At 43.0% G+C, this 17,992-nt stretch overlaps 1 protein-coding gene across 6 annotated transcripts in view; it reads left to right on the forward strand.

Moving 5' to 3' along the window:
• cica (capicua transcriptional repressor a) overlaps positions 1-17,992 on the forward strand; it is a 61,401-nt gene that overhangs the window by 27,975 nt on the left and 15,434 nt on the right. For 3 of the 6 annotated variants that reach the window (XM_075449437.1, XM_075449438.1, XM_075449439.1), the window contains exons 6-18: positions 53-152; positions 515-697; positions 819-990; positions 3,127-3,299; positions 6,061-6,187; positions 6,453-6,535; positions 7,013-7,799; positions 8,139-8,281; positions 10,300-10,460; positions 10,799-11,042; positions 11,408-11,690; positions 14,072-14,196; positions 14,303-14,445. In XM_075449437.1, coding sequence (XP_075305552.1) covers positions 53-152; positions 515-697; positions 819-990; positions 3,127-3,299; positions 6,061-6,187; positions 6,453-6,535; positions 7,013-7,799; positions 8,139-8,281; positions 10,300-10,460; positions 10,799-11,042; positions 11,408-11,690; positions 14,072-14,196; positions 14,303-14,445 — 2,724 coding nt within the window. The remainder of the gene's footprint in view (positions 1-52; positions 153-514; positions 698-818; positions 991-3,126; positions 3,300-6,060; positions 6,188-6,452; positions 6,536-7,012; positions 7,800-8,138; positions 8,282-10,299; positions 10,461-10,798; positions 11,043-11,407; positions 11,691-14,071; positions 14,197-14,302; positions 14,446-17,992) is intronic. The other 3 variants (XM_075449441.1, XM_075449440.1, XM_075449442.1) reach the window with 3 other exon arrangements.

Here is a 17,992-nt window from a genome sequence, read left to right on the forward strand (position 1 = left end):
TTTCCATCCCAGCCTCACTCTGAGTTTCACTTTCCTCTGTGTGTGAATGCAGGTTTTCCCCCGGTTTGGGCAACGATCCGTCGCCTTCCAGCGGACCCATCAAGAGACGCACGCAGTCCCTCAGTGCCCTGCCCAAGGACGGAGAAAGGAAGGTCAGTCCAGAGTTCAGACAGTCATCAGTAGATTAGTGGAAAAGATAGAGAAGGTTAAAAACATTTATTTTCTTTTTCGTGTCTATGCATGAAATCTGCACGATATCTTTGAATTTATCTGGACTGTTGCTTGTTTTTAAATTCATTTAAATTATTCTATTTGTTTCTCTTTATATTCTTTTATGTATTTTTAATGCTTCTTCCACTCCCTGCTGCAATGCTTTTATTTTATGTGAAGCACTTTGAATTGTTTTTTACATGAAATGTGCTATACAAATAAATTTGATTTGATTTGATAGAACAAACAAAAGGTTGCTGAGTTTGAGCTTTCCACAAAATGTTTACTCCCAAAATCCAACCAGAGGGAAAAGGACCACATCCGCCGTCCCATGAATGCATTCATGATCTTCAGTAAACGCCACCGGGCCCTGGTGCACCAGCGACATCCCAACCAGGACAACCGGACAGTCAGCAAGATCCTGGGGGAGTGGTGGTACGCTTTGGGGCCCAATGAGAAGCAGCAGTACCACGATCTGGCCTTCCAGGTGAGTGTTTTGCACCATTTTTCAGTCGGCGTGACTCTTGAGATGCAGATTCACGGGCTTGTTTGTAGCTTTCCTGAGCATCTCAGGATCTCAGACCTCTCCTCTCCTCCTCCTCCTCCAGGTGAAAGAGGCCCACTTCAGAGCCCACCCAGACTGGAAGTGGTGCAACAAGGACCGCAGGAAGTCTCTGTCCGAGGGCCGCGGGACCCCGAAGGAGCCGCGGGAGAGGAGCATGTCGGAGAGCATAGGTGCGTGTGACGACTGGAATAATCAGCAAGTTAAGCAGAAATTAGGTATGAAAATAAACCAATCGAAACATTTTGCTCATAAGACTGAAGAAACTGAGGCTGTGTTCGAAACCGCAAACTACATACTACATACTTGCAAAGTGCACACTGGAAAAAATGCCCCTCCAAAAATAAGTAAAAAAACAACAAATACAAGACGTTTTTGCTTGAAATAAGCAAAAAAATCTGCCAATGGAACTAGTGAAAATCGGCTTGTCAAGATTTCTTGAAATAAGATGTGATATTTGGAACTTTTGAGTTAAAAGTGATCTTGAAATTAGCTTAAAAACCTCTTCAAATGTCAAAGAAAGCTTGTTTCATGTGATATGTGACTCAAAACAAGATGTTTTCAAGACTTTTTCATTTAAAAAGATATTCCAGATGTATTGTCTTCAAACAAGTCCCTATATCTGGCTGAAATAGTACTTGTTAGGCAGTTGTGTCTGATATTAAGTGTAATGAGATATTTTGACTAGAAATGAGACAAATATACTTGGTAAGACTTTTATTTTTTCCAGTGCATACTTCCATTCTGCATACTCATCGATCAGACAGTATGCAGAGCGTTTACCCGCAATGCTCCTGCCCAAGCCGAAATCAGCCGGCCTGAAGCTGATTTCCCTTAAAGGGGAACTCCGGGGCATTTGAAGCGCATTTCCATTGCTAGAGGTTGTCAAATACTGATAGTAGGACACAGACAGGTGCAAATCTGCGCTCCCTGTGTGGAGATCGCGCTGTTCGCACAGCGTGTCATGCGAGGCTAATACGTGGTGGCTAAGGGGCAACTGCTAACCCTTCCACGTAAAACAACAACTTGCACACAGCAGAAACGTCACACCACTTTATAAACCATCCGACAATAAAGTCACAAGCCTTACCATCAAAACCATATGCATGGTTCTCACATTACTGGCATGGGGACGTTACCAAACAACTTTATAAACAGCATGTAACTCACCGGTTAGTTGTACGCTCGCGCATGTGAAAGCCCAAAAGAGTCGATGGACGATAATCACATATACAAAACAATTATCTTCTCTAGAAAAACTGCGTTCAAGTATTTAAAACATTACAACAATACATGCCCAGTAATATTGTTTTAATGTTTTAAATACTTGAACGCAGTTTTTCTAGAGAAGATAATTGTTTTGTATATGTGATTATCGTCCATTGACTCTTTTGGGCTTTCACATGCGCGAGCGTACAACTAACCGGTGAGTTACATGCTGTTAATAAAGTTGTTTTGTAACGTCCCAATATCAGTAATGTGAGAACCATGCATATGGTTTTGATGGTAAGGCTTGTGACTTTATTGTCGGATGGTTTATAAAGTGGTGTGACGTTTCTGCAGTTTGCAAGTTGTTGTTTTACGTGGAAGGGTTAGCACTTGCCCCTTAGCCACCACGTATTAGCCTCGCATGACAGGCTGAGCGAACAGCGCTATCTCCACACAGGGAGCGCAGATTTGCACCTGTCTGTGTCCTACTATCAGTATTTGACAACCTCTAGCAATGGAAATGCGCTTCAAATACCCCGGAGTTCCCCTTTAAGCTCTAAACTCTGTAAACTTTAGCAACAAACATTTGAAACATTTTCAGGCGAGAAAGTAGTCGTTTAGATCCCCAACGTGCTAAAAATCTGACAAAATACCGGCTATTTACAATTTTGTTCCCACGAATTCGGCGCTACTAAAGCTAGCCGCAGTGAGCAACGCACTTCCGGTTATTTTCACAAAATAAAATACCCGTTGCCTTTAATCATAGGGAAAGCCATTACGATACAATTGGTGCTTTTGTTTTGAAAACAGGAAGTGAACCTACCCTCGTTGTAGCTAGCTTGAAACTGCCGTTTTGACAGGAAATGACGATCGGTGACATCACGTTACGTTGCATCTTGGGTAGTTTGAGTATAAGTAGTAACCTCATGATGCATACCCAACATTTCGGCCAATCTAGTATGCATCCGGGAACTTCTCGCTTACTAACTCAAAAAGTTAGTATGAGTAGTAGGTGAAGTATGCGGTTTCGAACACAGCCTTAGTCAGCTGAAGCCCCCCCCCTCTCCTGTTTAAGCATCACAAAGAACTTATTGATCTGTAGTTTTATCGATCATTGCGAGTCTCTTCTGTTATGCCCTCCACAGATGCCCTGTCGGAGTCCCAGGTGCAGGAAGGGAAGGTAGGAGGCCCAGCCTGGCCGGGGGGATCGGAGCGTCGAGGCGGGCTGGTCGGGGGGCCTCACCCCCGACCTCGAGCGTTTTCCCAAAGCGCCGTGCACACCCTGGAAAAAAGGGAGCGGGAGAGCGATCTGGAGAAGGTACGAGGTTGTTAATCTGTGGCTCCGAGGCAGAAAAAAGGCTCCAGAGATTTAAAACCCTTCCAGAGCAAACAGCTACCACCAAGTTATCACTTACTCCACAGTACAAGCTCTTTAAAGGAGGGAAAAACATCAGTTTAGTCTAAACGCTTTGATCACAAACACCTTCAAGAAGACTTTTGATCATGCTAAATGTGTCCACACAAGCATTGCTGCCTGTACCCGGAATCCTCTCATGCATGAAAGCGTCCCTGCACCAGCGTGAGTGTGCATGTGTCCACAGACAGCAGATGTGTGAACTTCACAATCGTTTGATTGAACTCTACAACTGAAAGCCCTCTGTTCAGAAACAGATCAAATGGACTCACTCGGTTCTTTGTGTGAGTTGTTGCAGCTAAAAAAAAAACCATCGAGGGTTTGTGGGTGGTGGGGGCTCCATCTTCAAAGGTTTCACTTTCGACTTCTTTGCTGCTTTGAGACAGTGGTGTTGCTACCTTTCTCCGAACCAGAGAGGTGCATGTGTCTCATTTAGTGCTGCTGATAAACATGTTATTACAGTTCTGTGAAAAAAAACAACCAAATTTCTTTGTTTATTTACAGAAATACAGTAAATGAGGCAGAAACAGAGCTTTAAAGTGAATATCTGCTCTGAGCTCCTTTCTTCTCCAACACAGCCTGAACCCTCTCAGACGAGCTTTCTGTCCTTTCTTTAAGGAGTCTTCAGGAATAGTTCTCCAGGCTTCTTGAAGGACATCCCAAAGCTCTTCTTTGGATGTGGGCTGCCTTTTGTTCCGTTCTCTGCCAACATGATCCCACACTGCTTCAGTAATGTTGAGCTCCGGGCTCTGGGGAGGATTCATCCCTCCATCAGACCTGCTGCCACTGATTTTCAGCCCACTTCTTGTGTCCTTTGGCACAGCTCAGCCTTTTCTCCCTGTTTCCCTTCCTTAAGAACGGCTTCTTGACAGCCACCCTTCCATGGAGCCCATTTCTGATGAGGCTTGGGCCAACAGCAGATGGATCAGCTGAAGGTCCAGATGCATCTCTCAGCTCCTGTGTCAGGTCTTTGCTGGATTTTTTCCTCTTTCTTAAAGACATCACTTTCAGATCCTGTTCATCTGCTGTAGATAGTTCTTTAGGCCTGACACTTCTTCTTCTGTCCTCCACTTGTGCAGTTTCCTCAAATGTTTTAAGGACACACTGCACACCATGCTGAGATATGCCAAGTTTTCAGCTAACAGCTCTTTGGGAATCACCTTGTTGCTGCAGAAATCCTGTTTTCTGTCTGTCAGACTGTGTTATCTTTGCTGTTTTTCACAGATGCAGCTAAAGAAATGGGAACAAATGATGTGTCTCTGTGACAGGCTGCTGGGAACAAAGTGCCTGAAGATCCAGTTTAAAATGGCTTCTTTGCTGAGTTGTCTGTTCTGTGTGGACACAACACTGGTTCATCCCTTGAGTTAGGAGCCTTTTTCCTGCCTGAATGATTCATAGGTCAGAGGTAAAAGGGTTAATAAACAAATAAGTTCCTCTGAAAACGGTCAGGAACAAGGACTGGACTGAAAATGAGTGAAAAAGCAGAAAATGTCCAAAGAAAAACTCTGAAAGACCTTCAGAAAGCTGGAGAACTATTGCTCAAGATCACTTTTATAAGATTAGAAGAAATCCATCTTATGTGCTGTACTTTATATGCTTTATGCATTCAAAACTGTATGACCTCCAGAACAAATAGTTTCTAAAGCTGTTTTCTTATGTGCCGAGCACCTCTTTAAAGTTTATAACAGGATTACCACAGAGCTGTGCACAGCACGTTGGGGCGAATAAATGTATACATCATCATGATCCACAGATAACAGCTGTTGACTTCATCCAGACAAGGCCCAGAGCATGCAAACAACAAGCGGTGATGTCGTCACCTCTGGTTTAGCTGCATAGTACCGTGGTCAAGCCCTCGTAGTACAACGATTACTACCACTTTTACTCCACAACACTGCAGGCCGTGCCGTGGAGCGACCAGGCCGCGGCATAAAACAGTTTAATCATTTAATTTATATTAATTGTTCTATAATTAGTCATTAGATTATATCTTATATTCCTTTTTTAAGCTTTAAATTGAATGTTATTTACTTTTTCTTGATGTTGAATAACATATAATTCTTATTATTGTCTGTTTTTTTCCTACTTTTCTACTTTTAAGACTTGATAACATTCATTTTTTGGGATTAGGATTTTTTTTAAACTGAATTTCTTATATTAATTTGACTCTTTTGGTAACTGAAAGCAGTTTTAAACGTAAATGTACAAAAAAGTTGAAACTATGAAGCTGTTTTTCACAGATGCAGCTAAAGAAATGGGAACAAATGATGTGTCTCTGTGACAGGCTGCTGGGAACAAAGTGCCTAAAGATCCAGTTTAAAACGGCTTCTTTGCTAAGTTGTCTGTTCTGTTTGGACACAACACTGGTTCATCCCTTGAGTTAGGAGCCTTTTTCCTGCCTGAATGATTCACAGGTCAGAGTTAAGTGGCTTAACAAAGAAAAGAAGCCTTCATAAAGGCACTTGACTATGTTTTAACTTATATTTAAAAAAAAAAATGCAAACACTGATGCAGGAATGCTTTTGTAAAAGGGTGACTTTGATCTTATTGGGTTAAAAATGGGCTTTTAGTTTAACCTTTATAATCCAACAGAATATATCATGTTTCCCCGGATATTTCCCAAAATGTCTGAAACCTTTTGCTCCTCTTTTCTTTTCTCTGCCAGGACGACGGAGCAGGTTTGTTTCGCAGCCGGCATCAGTCGCTGTACCAAGGCGGCGCCAATGAGGATGTGACAAGTGACGAAGAGCGTATGGTCATCTGCGAGGAAGAGGGGGACGATGATGTCATGGGTGAGTCACTGAAGTAGCTGGTGGTCAAAGCGCCTAAAAAACAGCAGATGTGTCATCTCGTAAGGCCTCACTTTGTGCTGAAACGCAGCAGCGAGCCGATGACGGGGGAAATTTGAAGGCTGCCTTTCCCAATCGCGAACATCAGAGTTGTTTGGTTTGATCTGGTCTCGCACCGCCTCCGGGGAACACTTGCAGGTGTATTCTGTGTGAAGGCCCCTTTGCCTCGACGTGATTAAAACTCAAACTTTTGAAATCTCACCCTCAGAGGACTCGTGCCCAGAGGGCTCCATCGACCTCAAGTGCAAAGAGAGAGTTACAGACAGCGATGAGGACGAAACAGACGGGCAGGTAGGTGTTTCAATGAAAGGTTTCCTCTCCCAAAAAGACCAGGAGAAACTCATCCACACTGGAAAAAATCAAAGTCTTACCAAGTATATTTGTTTCATTTCTAGTCAAAATATCTCATTACACGTCCCAAATGTTACATCTTATTTCAAGAAATCTTGACAAGCCGATTTTCACTGGTTCCATTGGCAGATATTTTTTGCTTATTTCAAGCAAAAACGTCTTGTATTTGCTGTTTTTCTTACTTATGGAGGGGCATTTTTTCCAGGGAATAAATTTGATTTGATTTGATTTGATCCTCTGATACATAAGATTTGGCTGTTTTTTTACACCTTTGGCTCAGTTTGACAGTGAACAGGCTTCGAGGGTTCCTTCATTAGCACTTTAATTACACATTTAATCCAAACAAACCCAACTTTTTTTCACTCCAAGTTGAAAAACCTTCCTGCTTTATCTCTCTGCCTCTGTTTTTCCCTCCAGCATGGCTTCCAGCCGGTGGCTCGCTCCTCTTTCCCCTCCTCCACCTCTCCCTCCATCCCTCACTCTGACTCCACCTCACTTAAAGGGAACGGAGAAGGAGGAGGAGGAGGAGGAGAAGGAAGAGGTGAAGACGGCGCTGAGAAGAAGAGAAAGATGGGTCTGGATGGAGGAGAGGAGGGGAGCGAGGGAGGGCCCAAAAGAGAGGAATCGGCAGCAGGTGGAGGGGAAGGAGGTGGAGGAGGCTCGGCATCCGTGGCCCAGGTCCTCGGTGGTGTCCGCACGGCTCCCAGCGTGGTGACCAACGCGGTGCGACCAGTCGTCAGCAAGTCGTCGGAAGGACCCACCGCTCTCACGCCAGATAGCAAAGCCACTCTTCTGATTGGAGGAGGCGGAGCTCAGCAGCTGCCAATCACAGGGGGTGGGTACCTGTCGTCCTCCCCCGGTCCCCTCAGTGTCACCCCCATGGGCGGCAGCAGTCTGGTCACTAGTCTAGTCCTGGGAGGGTCCTTCCCCGCCGCCCCGCCGCTGCAGCTCATCACCCCTCCACCCCTGCAGCCACTCACCCACTCTCACCCACCTGTCCTCCAGCCCCACCTGCCCCCCACTGCTGCCTCCCTCACTCTTCCAGCCGGCCCCAAGCCGCTAGCACAGGTGCAGTACGTCCTGCCCGCCGAGAGCCCGTCCTCCCCTCAGCTCGCCCAGCACGTCCTCTCCCTCCCCGCCAATGCTGCCCTGGCTAACGGCGTGCAGTCAGGGGCGGCGATCAGACTCAGCCCCGGGACTAGAGGTGAGATAGAGAGCAACGATTGGCTGGCAGAGAGAGACGGATCAGTGTTTTTCTTGGTGATGTCACGAGTAGAATGATTTCTACTTCTTGCTGTAGATCTCTTTTATAAATAGATTTGATTGGCTTATATAAGCTGGAGATTAATGATTGACGGGAGAAACACTGGAGGCATGAGTGCCGCCGCCCACCCATGCTTTAATGGCTCCCTCTTCCAGAGACTGAATCAGTGTGTCTTCGCCCGCCGTCGCTCCTCCTCTGACTCCATTTGTCTGCTCTTCACGCCCAGACGATCTAACTCTCCGTCCCTCTGCTTCTGTTTCTTTCCCTCTCGCTCATTAGTCCAAACCCAGTCGCCAGTCTTGCAGAGCAAGATGGTGGTTCCCATGGCAACAGTGAGAACAGGGTCTACTCCTCCTCAGCCTTCCATTTCCCTGGTGGCTCCGCCTCTTCCTGTGCAGAACGGCCCCGCCACAGGAAACAAGGTGAGAATAGCAGAGACGCCGTTTTCTGACTTAAACGGCAGCGTTACGAGCAGACTGAGCCGGTGAAAATGCTGAAACCTCTAATAAACAACGATAAACTCATACAAATCATTTACAAAGGAAAAAGGTTGCTCATTTTCTCTTTTATATCGCTCCAAATGAAACATTTTGTTACGGATTGATTGTGAGACTTTATTTAAGCAAACAAAAAGCCACAGCCGGGCTGAACCTGAGCAGAACTTAACAGAGTAGCAATGGATCTGACAAAGACTGAGACAAGTGACAGCAGCTGAGGCCGAATGACTAGAGACAGGTGTGTAGGAGCACTGGAAAAAATGCCCCTCCAAAATTAAGTAAAAAAACAACAAATACAAGACGTTTTTGCTTGAAATAAGCAAAAAATCTGCCAATGGAACTAGTGAAAATCGGCTTGTCAAGATTTCTTGAAATAAGATGTGATATTTGGGACTTTTGAGATAAAAGTGATCTTGAAATTAGCTTAAAAACCTCTTCAAATGTCAAAGAAAGCTTGTTTCATATGATATGTGACTCAAAACAATCTGTTTTCAAGACTTTTTCATTTAACAAGATATTCCAGATGTATTGTCTTCAAACAAGTCCCTATATCTGGCTGAAATAGTACTTGTTAGGCAGTTGTGTCTTATATTAAGTATAATGAGATACTCAATGAGACAAATATACTTGGTAAGATTTAGATTTTTTCCAGTGTAGATGCATACCCCGAATTATTTCAGTGTGTTTTTGGAGGACTGTTGCCATGGTTATTATATCCAATTCAGCATTTAAAAGCTTCAGGTATTGTTTACGCCTCCATTACCCCCAAATCCCAAACATGAGTGACATTCTGTAGTCATCGTCTCTGCTTTTTTTTTTGCTTCTCTGCTGCATATCAAAGCAAATACCAAATATACTTGGTAAGACTTTGATTTTTTCCAGTAGTCTCCTATCCGAGTTATAGGTGGTGGCCTGGGATGCCATCTGCTGGAGGGTTAGTTTGGCAGGTGTTCAGAATCAGAAGCTGTTGGTTCCCTCAGCGTCTCAAACGACCCGCAGAAGAAGAAAAGAGTTGGACGCTTATTTTTCCTTCTCTTTGATCACGCTACGCGTCCATTTTCTCTCATTCACCAGATTCAGTTACCGTTCAGATCCCCTCAGGAATGTTTTTTTTTTTTACAGAGGAGCAGCAAATCTGGCAACTTTTAGGACAAACATCCCAAGCATTTCCTTGTAAGAGCAAAGCCTCTCTCCCTGCCTCTAATCTGCTTCATCAAAGGCAGCAGCACCTGTGAGCTGCCTGCACATGTGCAGCGTCTCGGAAATCATTTGAAACATTCTGTCGTGTCTAACTTTCTCTTCGGGTTGACCGTTGCAGCCGAATCGCAGCACAGGCGTTGTCTTAAAAGGATTTGGATGGGGATTTTGTGATGCTAAATGAAAACGGATAAAAATGCTTTGACGGTGACCGTGGGCTGACTCGCCAACTTAATGAGCCGCGTTTCGGTCACAATATCAAGCTTGTTCTGCAATCTGACTGCAGAAACAGAGAAATGTGTGAATGCACTGGAAAAATATGCCAAGTATATTTGTCTCATTTCTAGTCAAAATATCTCATTACACTTAATATAAGACACAATTGCCTAACAAGTACTATTTCAGCCAGATATAGGGACTTGTTTTAATACAACACATCTGGAATATCTTGTTAAGGGAAAAAGTCTTGAAAACATCTTGGTTTGAGTCATATTTCACATGAAACAAGCTTTTTTTTTTACATTTGAAGAGGTTTTTAAGCTAATTTCAAGATCACTTTTATCTCAAAAGTCCTAAATATCACATCTTATTTCAAGAAATCTTGAAATGAAATGCAGATTGCAGATTTTTTTTTCTTATTTCAAGCAGAAACGTCTTGTATTTGTTGTTTTTCTTACTTATTTTTGGAGGGGCATTTTTTCCAGTGTAACTGAGATGAGGACCTAACTTTGCGCCTCCCTCCTCAGATCATCCAGATCGCTCCCATGCCCATGGTGCAGACCAACGTTCACCCGAGCGCCGCAGCGGCTGTACATCCTGGGAGCCCCTTTCCTGTTTCCGTGGCAACCGTGATGGCTCCCGGCACTGCGCCCCCACAGACCGTCATTCTGACCTCCCAGCCCACCAGGTCACTAACTCAGGCCCGACACCTGAGGGACAGCAAACAAAGGCTTCAGTTTAGACACTTTTAAGGATGTTTTTTAGGTTCCAGGAGAGGTCGGAAAACGTAAATGTTAACACATTTAGACTCTCCGTTGTATCCTGGAACAATAACTGATGATTTCCAGTCTTGACAGAGATGCTTTTTGAATGTAGAAATGAGGTAATTTTCTTTACAGGTGAGATGATGAGTTGACTCACTGAGTAGTTTATGGACAGAAAACTAGCCGACACCCACGTCTGAGTCATTTTCAAACAAACATCCCCAAAGATCCACAGATGCTCATCACGTTTCTCTTCGTTCAGGATCACTTATGTCCAGTCAAGCCCAGGAGTTACCGCGGCAACGCCCCAGCTCGGCACGCAGCCGCCAGGCGCCGCGTATCTCCCATCACCTTTGGCAGCTCTGGGCTTCGCCGCCATCGCCCCGGCTGGACAGACGCTGGTTCAGCCAATCGTTGGTCAGCAGCCACTGCTGGCGCCAGCTCCGCCCCTCAGCTGTCAATCACAGACTCCTCCGGGCCAGACAGCGGCCACCAACGGTCGCCAGGTAAAGACGACCGTTTTTCTTCTTCATACACTGGAAAAAATCTAAATCTTACCAAGTATATTTGTCTCATTGAGTATCTCATTACACTTAATATCATCCCAGGCTGGACGAAGCTTCACATATTGGTGGATAATTCTCACCGAGGCCCACAAAAATTATTCCATTGGCAGATTTTTTTGCTTATTTCAAGCAAAAACGTCTTGTATTAATTGTTTTTTTTACTTATTTTTGGAGGGGCATTTTTTCCAGTTTAGGTGTGAATATTTATCATCTCGGGCCATTTTCACCTCTAAATGTTCTTTTTTCCCTTTCTTTTAAAAACCAACCGGGGCACGTTTCAGCAACCTCAAATCTTTCCTCCTCAGGTACTAACTGCCATCTACCCCGCTCCAACTGTTGCCCTGGCGACCGGCATGGTCTCGGTGACGGCCATGCCGCCCACGGTGGCGGCTCAAGCCCAGGACGGGATGAACCCTTCCTCCTCGCAGGTCAAAGGAGCACAGGGGGCAGCGGCGGCGACCTCGCAGCCTGGCATGGAGGTGCAGGTGAAGCAGGAGAGCCAGCTGGAGTTCCAGGCTCACGACGGAGCTCAGGGGTCGGCGGGCTGCGCTTTCTCATTGGACATCTGTGCAATCGGTGGCGCGGCAGGTAATGTCAGCTGGTTTGAACTGGTTTGGTCTTAAAATCTTAGTTCTTACACTGGAAAAAATCAAAGTCATACCAAGTATATTTGTCTCATTTCTAGTCAAAATATCTCATTACACTTAATATAAGACACAACTGCCTAACAAGTACTATTTCAGCCAGATATAGGGACTTGTTTGAAGACCATACATCTGGAATATCTTGTTAAATGAAAAAGTCTTGGAAACAAATTGTTTTGAGTCGGATTTCACATGAAACAAGCTTTTTTTGACATTTGAAGAGGTTTTTAAGCTAATTTCAAGATAATTTTTATCTCAAAACTCCCAAATATCACATCTTATTTCAAGAAATCTTGACAAGCCGATTTTCACTAGTTCCATTGGCAGATTTGTTTTGCTTATTTCAAGCAAAAACGTCTTGTATTTGTTGTTTTTTTTACTTATTTATGGAGAGGCATTTTTTCCAGTGTAAACGACTGGATGCAAAAAAAAAACATTGTGCCCTGCACTGAAAAAAATCTAAATCTTATCAAGTATATTTGTCTCATTTATAGTCAAAATATCTCATTACACTTAATATAAGACACAACTGCCTAACAAGTACCATTTCAGCCAGATATAGGGACTTGTTTGAAGACAATATATCTTAAATATTGAATAGTGAAATCTTTATAAAGCAGATTTTCACTAGTTCCATTGGCAGATTTTTTTGCTTTGTTCAAGCAAAAACATCTTGTATTTGTTGGTTTTTTTACTTATTTTTGGAGGGGCATTTTTTCCATTGTGACATCCAAACTAGATTTTGAATTCACCAAAACTTCATCATCTGAAATATTAGAATCACAGAAACGTAAATCTTTAAGACATTTAAAATGTAAAGCTCCAGTGACCCGAACGAGTGACGTGCAGCAGATCTGACAGATAACTGTTACGTTCAGGCCCTAAATGCAGATTACTGAGGAAAAGAGCACTTTCTTTGCTGTTATTGGTTTTCCCTTTTGGATTTTTTAAGAGCACTGCAGATATTTCCTGAATGTCCTGCTATAAATATAAATCTGTCTATCCATTTGAGGCACATAAAGTGCTGTTTAAAACCCGATCAGGCCTCTAAGGTCGTCAGCTGCAGGCCTTTAAAGGCTCTCAGGCAACTTTAGACATTTTTAAAACACTAACTCCCTCTCACATCTAAAGATAACATCACTGAGCTTTAGGTCACAGATTAAAGATCTTGCAGGGTCACTATTTTAAAATCACAACCAGATCTTTCTGAGATTATTTCCCATCATGCACCTGGTGGAAATTGATTAAATGCCAGTTTATAGTTTCCATAAGTGCAGACTGATTGTGACTTTACAGACTAGGTACAATTGATATTGGCACATTTCACGAGTGCATCAGGAAGGAAAATGACGTCCTGTGATTGTTGTTCATGAGGAAAAATAGACCTACAAACCCGCACAGACTAAATTTGAGCTACAGTCGATCCCCTTGTGAATTTTAAGTGATTTCAATCATTCAGACTCGCAGGGAAGCTTTCTGGGATAAAAAGAAAACGGAGCTAACCTGAAAAGAGATCAATACAGCAACTGAAAAAATGTCAAACTTAACTTTAATTAGCACCTCAGCCTTCAACCATAGGTGTGAACCTTTAAAGCACACTGAAAAAAATGCCCCTCCAAAAATAAGTAAGAAAAAACAACAAATACAAGACGTTTTTGCTTGAAATAAGCAAAAAAATCTGCCAATGAAAATAGTGAAAATCGGCTTGTCAAGATTTCTTGAAATAAGATGTGATATTTAGGACTTTTGAGATAAACGTGATCTTGAAATTAGCTTAAAAACGTCTTCAAATGTAAAAAAAAGCTTGTTTCATGTGAAATATGACTCAAAACAATTTGTTTTCAAGACTTTTTCACTTAACAAGATATTCCAGATGTATTGTATTAAAACAAGTCCCTATATCTGGCTGAAATAGTACTTGTTAGGCAGTTGTGTCTTATATCAAGTGTAATGAGATATTTTGACTAGAAATGAGACAAATATACATGTTTTTTTCCAGTGCAGTCTCACAGGTGATTCACAGCCGGCTGACATACACGTCACCTAGTTTAAAAAAGCACAATTATATACACACATGGCCTAAAATAACATCTGTAAAATCATTAATTATAGTCAACGATATAATCCGACCCATATATTTTAATCATAATGTGACCTGTCGGGTCAGTTTGCTGAATAAATATGAATAATTCTTCAAAGAAAACAGGATAACTCCTCATTTAAGCATCGGGACAATCGAATTTTCAGTCCTGACACGATGATATCCGGGACATCATTTAAAACACATCTTTTTGTAATTAAAGCAAAAAATATTTTGTGTTTCAGTAAAAAAGGAGGAAGACATCATTGTGAACATCAAAGAAGAAAACATGAACGACGGAACAGGAAGAGAGAAGCGAAGTGAGACGGATGAGGAGCGAGAGAAGGCGACGAAGGAGAGAGCTTTAGAGGTAACACGTGTTCCGAAGATGAAGACCAGGAAGCTGGACCTGAGCTTAGAGTCTCGAGTTTTTTCCCATAATATGTTCCCTTTAAAAGCTCCCACTCTCTCCCCAGGCTGGACCTCATTCCCCACCTCCACCCGCCTCAGGTTTGGACCCACCTCCCCCTCCACCAGCAGAAAGAGAAGCCCCCTCTTCCTCAAAGAAGATCAAGTTTCGACCCCCTCCGCTCAAGAAGACACCCGACCCTCATGACAAGTAAGTGGGATAAAAAAAGGAACGACAGCAGCGAGCACAGTTCTGCGAAGAAGCCTTAATCCAGCCCTCATTTCTTCATCGATTATAGGTGCAGGGATTTACTCAAACATGGTCAAACATGAATATAACTACAGTAAATAAGGCAGAAATATCTGCTCTGAGCTCCTTTATTCTCCAACTCAGCCTGAACCCTCTCAGACGAGCTTTCTGTCCTTTCTTTAAGGGCTCTGGGGAGGATTCATCCCTCCATCAGACCTGCTGCCACTGATTTTCAGCCCACTTCTTGTGTCCTTTGGCACAGCTCAGCCTTTTCTCTCTGTTTCCCTTCCTTAAAGCTGCCGTCGGCAACTTTTTTTTTAGTCATATTAGCTTGAACTGTCATGGGATTCTGTAAGTAGAATATTAAATAGGCTGTTTAGGAAAAATCCCGAATTCTGTAGCTCCCTCTGAAGCCTGTAATCGTGCTTGCAAAAATCGAGCGCTCCCGGCTGTTTTTAACCAATCACGTTAGGTTTATTATTTATCTATTATCTGAGCAGAACAGTCACCAACCACGTCTTCCATGCTGAGCGTGAGTCTGCCCCCAGCTTGTGTGCGCGCACACTGGTGTGAACTCACGTGCACAACCTCGTCCACAGAGGGGGAGGAACCTGAAAGTTGTATCAGTTCGAATTTTCCGACTTTAGACTCGGAATTTTGAAAACCTGCCGATGGCAGCTTTAACCCATTTAGGCCAGGAAAGCATTGCCGCATTTCTAACTTTAAAGCCGGGGGCGCTGTTGCGTTATTCTACCATTAAGGCCGGGAAAGCATACACGTCTTTTTTCCTGTATGTAGAAAACATGGCTGTTTTTCCACATAATCTGCCCAAAACACTTGCAGACTGCTGTCACTAAGAAACCTGGCATAGCAGCCTAATGCTGATTTCAAACAGGCTTCCAGCAGCATTTGTTGAAGCATTAAAAACCAAGGCTGCTCAATTTGTCCATTGATAAAATAAATTCACAACTCTACAACATAAAAATTCATAAAAAATCATGTAGAATATAGCATATACTTTGTTGTCTACAGTAGTAGATCAACCCTCCTCTTACTTTGAAGCTCCCAGATCAAGGAAGTGACGTCGACGCAGCTTTAGCAGCAGAGAAGCTATCAGGCTTGTGTTGATAATAATAAACTCCTGGACTATTTTCAAACTTCCAAATGCATCGTTTTGTGAGTACAGACCATATTTGTACTACTGTAGAAGTTTGGTGTCATGGCATGTGATTTTAGTGTGGTAATTTTGGAGATACTGCCAGGATTCGTTAGCGCTTGTACTAAGCTATTCGGGATAACTCAGTAACTCAGCTGATGTTCAACCAAGATCGAAAAAACTTCGGGTGGGCTACTTGGCTGGATGTCACGGTTCAAATGACCCTAGGGTGAATCTACTCCGAACTATCACTTTAAGCGGTGACATTTTCTGATATGTGCGTTGTCTCGGATATCGATGTGGAGTTCAAGAAGGTGCTGGTTAACCTCATCCCAGCACTTCTGTTACCTGAAAATCTGGTGGAAAAAGAAATTGGAGTTTACGTTTTATACTCGATACACTGAGTTTGTTAGAATCACACCTTTCTGCTACATAAGGGGTCGGCAAGCCGCAGCTTCGGAGCCGCATGCGGCTCTTTCATCCTCATGCTGCGTGTAGACCAAGAGCGACCTACGCTACCTGAGCGCCGGAAATCATTATTTCTCTATGGAGGGTGAGCTACCCGGGCTACCAGAGCGGATTCGCCAGTGGCGAAAAGAAAACTGAGCGACCAGAGCGGATTCCAGCGATTAAACTCAAGCTAACATTATGGTAATGAGCTATGACGCGTTTCGGCGAAAACCAATGACAATCCACAGATTGTAGGGGTCCGACAATCCGCGGAGTTCGCGGAAACAGACATGTAAACTTTGGTTCCTATCCAAACAATAGTCGTTTAATCCTGAGACTGTTGCAATTGCCGTGTCGAGTGCTTCAATACAATAGTGTAGTAACCTCACGCATACCTTTCTCATTGCAATTAAGTTTTATTTCGGATTTATTTCGGATTTTATTTCGAATTTAGTTTATTTTTCACAGCTGCCTCTGCTATTCCTGCTCTTCTCAGGTGTACCTAATTTAGTTTTACATCATTTGTAACGTGATGTATATCTTGTATAACAAATTGTAAATAACAACACGTTTATTCGTGTCCCTGCCTTCTCTTTCCTCATGTTTTTTTTCGCGGGGCCTTTAAAAATTGAACATTCTAAATGTGACGTCACGAGCTACCAAAGCTACCAAAGCAAATTCTCAAGTGAAGCTTCTCCAGCTACCTCCGCTACCAGGTAGCGTAGGTCGCTCTTGGTGTACACGCAGTATTATGCTGCAGGTCCGCGTGGCTTGGGAAAATAAATTTGAAAAGTATCCAATTGAACTGTATTTTATTTGTGTTTTTTTATTGTAGTTCTAAATTGGAAGATTATTGTGATCTTGAAATATTAAAATAAATTATATATGGAGAAATGTAAGAAAATAAAAGTATCTGAAGAAAATTGGTGCAAAACAACCCTTACAGGAAAAAAGACGTGTACGCTTTCCTGGCCTTAATGGTAGAATAACGCAACAGCGCCCCCGGCTTTAAAGGTAGAAATGCGGCAATGCTTTCCCGGCCTCAATGGGTTAAGAACGGCTTCTTGACAGCCACCCTTCCATGGAGCCCATTTCTGATGAGGCTTGGGCCAACAGCAGATGGATCAGCTGAAGGTCCAGATGCATCTCTCAGCTCCTGTGTCAGGTCTTTGCTGGATTTTTTCCTCTTTCTTAAGGACATCACTTTCAGATCCTGTTCATCTGCTGTAGATAGTTCTTTAGGCCTGACACTTCTTCTTCTGTCCTCCACAGTTTTTTCAACATGCACTCGTAAAAATTAAGTGGAATTCAGACTCTTCAGCATCTGACTAACATTCATCTAAAGATTATTGTTTTCTTATGAAGAAACTTGGTCAAGAATCAATAAAAAATGCATCAATTCCCATCCCTAATCTTATTGAGAACATCGAGACTGTGCAGTGGTTGACGCCTAAAGAGGTAAACACAACCAGAAGTAACTTCTTACACATCAAAAACACTGAATTTAGGAAGTAAACACGAACCAAAGAGGCTGCTGTTGTTCTGTTCTTCTTGTTCAAGAACCCAAACCACCTGGTTAGGTTTAGGCATTAAAAGTACTTGTTGAGGGTGAGGGAAAGATCACGGTTAGCCCCTTTCACAGTATCCACCGGATGTTTGGAATATATTTATTCCATCGTGACCTCATCACCTTGTTGCTGCAGAAATCCTGTTTTCTGTTTGTCAGACTGTGTTATCTTTGCTGTTTTTCACACATGCAGCTAAAGAAATGGGAACAAATCTTAATTCCAGTCTAAAACCCACAAAGAGCTTCTAGATTATTCATTTCTGGTGGCATAAAACAGTTTAATCATTTAATTTATATTAATTGTTCCATAATTAGTCATTAGATTATATCTTATA

Source organism: Odontesthes bonariensis, chromosome 18 (genome assembly GCF_027942865.1).
Source record: "Odontesthes bonariensis isolate fOdoBon6 chromosome 18, fOdoBon6.hap1, whole genome shotgun sequence".
NCBI classification, from domain to species: domain Eukaryota; kingdom Metazoa; phylum Chordata; class Actinopteri; order Atheriniformes; family Atherinopsidae; genus Odontesthes; species Odontesthes bonariensis.